This window comes from Phalaenopsis equestris, unplaced genomic scaffold (genome assembly GCF_001263595.1).
Source record: "Phalaenopsis equestris unplaced genomic scaffold, ASM126359v1 Scaffold000568, whole genome shotgun sequence".
Taxonomy (NCBI): Eukaryota; Viridiplantae; Streptophyta; class Magnoliopsida; order Asparagales; family Orchidaceae; genus Phalaenopsis; species Phalaenopsis equestris.
In genome coordinates this window covers 320,798-325,705 of record NW_018165008.1, presented here as the reverse complement: position 1 = coordinate 325,705, position 4,908 = coordinate 320,798, and the positions used below count along the sequence as shown (strand labels likewise).

Below are 4,908 nucleotides of genomic sequence, written 5' to 3'. Positions count from 1 at the left end.
AGAGCTTGTGTTCGTGTTCGGTTCGTTTGAAATTTAGTTTGTTTGATATAAGCTCGTGTTTGAAATTATTCGTGAAATCACTGTTCGTGTTCGTTTCTTAACGAACGATCCGAACACGAGCCGAACACGAGCTGTTCGTGAACATAGAGCCAGTTTGACATCCCTAATATTAATATGTATAAATAATATATTATATTAATTATATAATTTATATTATATAAATATATAATATCTATATTAGTATATTACTAATATAGTATATTAATATACTATTATTATTAATTTATTATATATTGTAATTTATAAAATTTAATTTTTTAAAATATCATAAATCTTTTATATATAATTATTTTAAATTATTTTATATTTCGAACAACATCGATTCGAACACGAATGAATGATCACTGTTTCTGTTTGGTTCATTTAACTTAACTAACCGAACGAAAAAAAATTTGTTTGTGTTCGCCTCGTTTACTTATCGAACGAATCGAACACGAACTCATTGACGAACCAAACACGAACTGTTCGCGAACAACGAGCTATTTTGACAGCCCTAACTGTTGCATATAAACCGTTGGGATCAAGTTCCAAGGGTCTATAATAAGCAAAGCTTTGAATCCATGGGATGTTTACATTTAAGGATGCAAGACAACTCAACTTAAATGAATATTTAGTATAAAAAATTAATGAGTGTGAAGAAACTGACCAAATGAATAACCAAATATGTTAGTCGATATGCGATTAGGTTAAAGTGATGTTTGAGCCTGCTAAGGTCCTAATTGTTAATTATGCCTGCCTTCTTACTTGGTGATGATCAAGGACAAAAAGCTAGATCTTGACAAGGAAATGGATACCTAGGTTGTGATGATGGCATATATGCTTTGAGATTGAGTTTCTATACTAACATAAAAATTGATGGAATTTGGACAAAATTTTTTTACAATATTTATCCTTCTCAAAAGCAATCTAATGTTGAATAATTTATGATTTTCTCCCTTTTAAATATCACTATGGCCTTATGACAAAATTTATCTAGAAGTCTTTTCCAACTAATTGTGATTAAATTGAAGTAGTTTATTACAATCTAAAAGAAAAATCAAACTCTTGTATTCAAAAATATGAGAAGATCATAAATAATTGAATAATTAAATGAATTACTATTCCAAATGTTTGGATTCCTTGTACTTGAAACATAAGGGCATTACTGAATAGAGGGTTGGTCAACCCCCCATTGCATAGTCCGAGTTATTTAAGTATGGCATTTATCAACCTAATACGTGTAGTTAAGTTTCTAAGTATTTTCATATATTTAAATAATTTTTTTCTCATTAGATATATCTTGTTAAAATATTTTATCTCAAATGTCAATTTATTGACATCATAATTTGGATGATTTCTAAAATATTTGATCTCAACTTAATAGCTCCTAATCATCTCCAATTATTTCATAACTTCAAAGATGCATATATTTTTTTATAATGGTTTAATTTTACTAACAATATTATCACAAAGAAGGTTCTTGATTCTTAGTTATATTAAGCTTTCAACAAGACAAATAATATGTTATTATTTTTTTAACTATAATATATGCATGGTGTTTGAAATTTTGCATAAAATTAAAGGATCGTAAGGTTCGTTTGCTTGCATTTTTTGTGGCAACCAATTAATGATGAATTTTTGGTCTAATATTTTCTTAAATAGGATTGTGATAAGATGTTAGACAATTTTTGGATACCTTTCTATCTAGTCTTAATACATTTCCAACATGGGATTTTTCAATGGATGGTAAGCTACTAGAAATCCAACAAAAAGACTTTTTATTTGATTGATTGTAAAATCTTTTTAGCAAATAAGTTTGCTAGGAAAATCTTGTTTCTCTTCACCAGTGCTCTGATAATATACAAACATTTCAAATAGATTTGGGCACACATATTTTTTGAAGCAAAAGTACATTATAGGTACAATATTGTATAAGTGTCAAAAACATTCCTTTAGCATAAAGAAGACATGCTATAACCAACATAATATGAGCAAGCAATATTTCAACATTGAAATTGAAAATGCATTACTTTGAAATAACTTCGAATTCTTGCACCATTACATTCATTTAGTTAATAAGTTACATGGTACTAACAAAAGATATAATGTGATCTCTCCACTTTTTATTTCAATAGCAATAATAGTAATATATTTTTAAATTATTTTGATTACAAATTATTATTAGGTGTTATACTTCATTTCCTTAATTTCATCCTCTCCAAGGCATTCTTTCCATTTAGTTTTCCTGAAAAGTATTCTCTTGTATACTCTTTAACACTAATTGTCTTATAGAGCTCCCCATCAACATTAACAAGGTCTGGAAAAGGACATAGCACAGCATCTGTACGTGGTAAATGAAACGTGGCTATCGATAATCGTTCCTCCTCCATGTTTATAATTGCTCTATGCTCTATGCTTTTATACTTTCCATTAGTCAGTATCTGTTGAGAAGACAAATGAATAAATAAATATATAAAAGAAAGTTGGGTTGGCCGGAAACATGACTAATTAAGAAGAAAATCGGAAAATTACTTTGATGATAAATGAAATATTTTAACACATAATTACCTCCAACATATCACCAATGTTGATGATGAAAGCTCCTGGTTTTGGTTTTACAAGAAACCACTTGCCATTTTTCTTAATCTGTAAACCATTGACATCATTTGCTTGTAGAAGCACAGTTAATGCAATGCCATCACTGTGTGGAGAGAGACCCAACACTTTATTAGCTTGTGTGCATGGTGGATAGTAATTTATCCTAATAGACTGCATCTGCCCACTAAAAACATCAAGCATAACTTGGGGATCAACCCCTAAATCCTTAGCCATCAATCTATACAAACAATCAACAAGTTCTCTAATCTTTAATGTATATGTCTCGAGTGTATCCCTGTAACAAATTAACATATGTAAATACAAAACCAAAAAGTAAGTGAAATAAAAAAAAAATGAAAAATATTATCTTTTTTTTCCCATATTTGATAAACTATATCAATGGTCATCTTGTTATAATTAATCAATTTTTTAAATTGAAGGGGACCTGAAGGATGCTGGATTCTTAGGCCAAAACCTCATGTCCTTATGAGGTAGGGTGACCAATGTTAGCATGTCTGCCCAATCTAGCTTTTGTTCCTCTGAATGCACAAACATTTGACCATAACCTTCTATATGTCCAGGCAATTGTTTAATTGCCTCCTTTTCTTTGTGCGGAAGCTTGAAGAACTCCATGATATCATTCTTAGTTTTCTCTATTACTTGCTTTGTAATCCCATGGTTTATCAACTGCTCAAAATTTGAAAGTAAAATATATATATAATTGGAAACGCTAGCTATAAAGACTACAAGCAAGAACTAAATAAGAATTGATACATACTTGGAAGAAGCCCCACTCCTTGCATGCCAATCCTAGCCTGGACAGCTCCTCCCCATCAATGTTTTCTTCATCGACGAGCTTCGTTAGATCGATCACAGGAATCTCATCGCCGTCGATGGAGTCGACAAGACCGACATTCACTTCCTGTCTGATGTATCTCTCCGGAATATTCTCATTGGGAGGAATGGATGCAGCAAGCTCCTGCACATTCGGGACTGTGAGAGAGCTACCTAACTCAAGATGACTTGATAAATCTGAAGCCATTGTTTACTTCCCTGCTGCCCTGTGAGCACATACACCTATTTATAATGAAAACTGAGCTACTCAGCTCTTAGCTAAAAGCAAATATAACTAAAACATCAAAATCGATTAAGCTTCTCAGCTCGTACGTTGTTCTTTAATAATTATTTTCTTTCTCCTAAATCCATTTTCTAATTGTGAATTCTCTTGCAGATCTTTTAGGAAGACTTTTACTCTCTTCATGCTTAATGAAATGCGCAGCACGCAGATGTGGACAAAGGAGCCATGCATGGCGTATCATCAGTGATTCATTCATTCAATTCATATCCTATTCAATAATGTAGTGTGCAAAATTAATGTTCAGAAAAGGACATCTGACAGATTTTCATTGACTCTGACTCATTAATATTCACGAAAAAACACTTTTTATTATCTAATCTGTCAAAATAATCGCATTCAATTCAAGGATTAGTTTGGTCAAAATAAGTTGTAAATATTATATTTATTCCATGATAGTACTAGGGCGGTCAAAATTGCTCGTTGTTCGTGAACAGTTCGTATTCGACTCGTTAAGCAGCTCGTGTTCGATTTGTTCGCTAAGTTAATGAGTTGAACACGAACAATTTTTTTTGCTCTCGATATATAAACAAGCAGAACACAAATAAAGATTTGTTCGATCGTGTTCGGCTCGTGTTGACTCGAAAGAATTAATTGACTGCAAACCTACAAAGATTTAAAATCAATTAAAATTATTAATTAAAAAATAGAATAAAAATATATTAAATTAATTAAATGATGTTTTAATATAAATAATAAGATGTAAATATCGCCACAACTCTTTACGTACTACGACTGTGTAATTACGGTTGTCAAAATGATTCTTTGTTCGCGAACAACTCGTTTTCAGCTCACTAAGCAAACAATTCGAACACAAATATATATTTTTTGTTCGAAATATAATTGAGTCAAATACGAACATTGTTATTTTTTATCGAACCGAACACGAGTTGAGCCTAGACTCGTTCGTGTTCAGCTCATTTACATCCCTAGATAATACAATGCAAAAAAATTGTTATTAGTTTGTACATTTTGTTTATTTTAAAATTTTAATATAATAAAAATTTAGTGATAATATTCTAACAAATCGGTTGAAATTCTACTCCATTGAATTTTCTGTACATTTACAAATCGATTGAGGTGCCGTTTTGGGCCAAAATTTGAAAATAGCATCATACATGGAGAAATAATAGATT

The 4,908-nt window shown here is 30.9% G+C and overlaps 1 protein-coding gene across 1 annotated transcript; it reads right to left on the bottom strand.

Annotated features, from left to right (window-relative positions):
- Nucleotides 1-2,161: 2,161 nt before the first annotated feature.
- LOC110029386 (S-norcoclaurine synthase 1-like) lies at nt 2,162-3,679 on the bottom strand. The gene is made up of 4 exons (XM_020731653.1): nt 3,416-3,679; nt 3,083-3,324; nt 2,608-2,932; nt 2,162-2,480 (listed from the first exon to the last, which is right to left on the bottom strand). Exons 1-4 carry the CDS (start codon nt 3,677-3,679, stop codon nt 2,235-2,237), a joined length of 1,077 nt encoding a protein of 358 aa, XP_020587312.1. The 3' UTR covers nt 2,162-2,234.
- Between the last annotated feature and the right edge of the window lie 1,229 nt (nt 3,680-4,908).

Coding starts and splice junctions, on each gene's coding strand:
- LOC110029386 (XM_020731653.1), bottom strand. CDS start 3,679: ATGGCTTCAGATTTATCAAGTCATCTTGAGTTAGGTAGCTCTCTCACA. Junction 2,933..3,082: donor AAGAATCCAGCATCCTTCAG/GTCCCCTTCAAT, acceptor AATTTGTTACAG/GGATACACTCGAGACATATA. Junction 2,481..2,607: donor ACATTGGTGATATGTTGGAG/GTAATTATGTGT, acceptor TCTTCTCAACAG/ATACTGACTAATGGAAAGTA.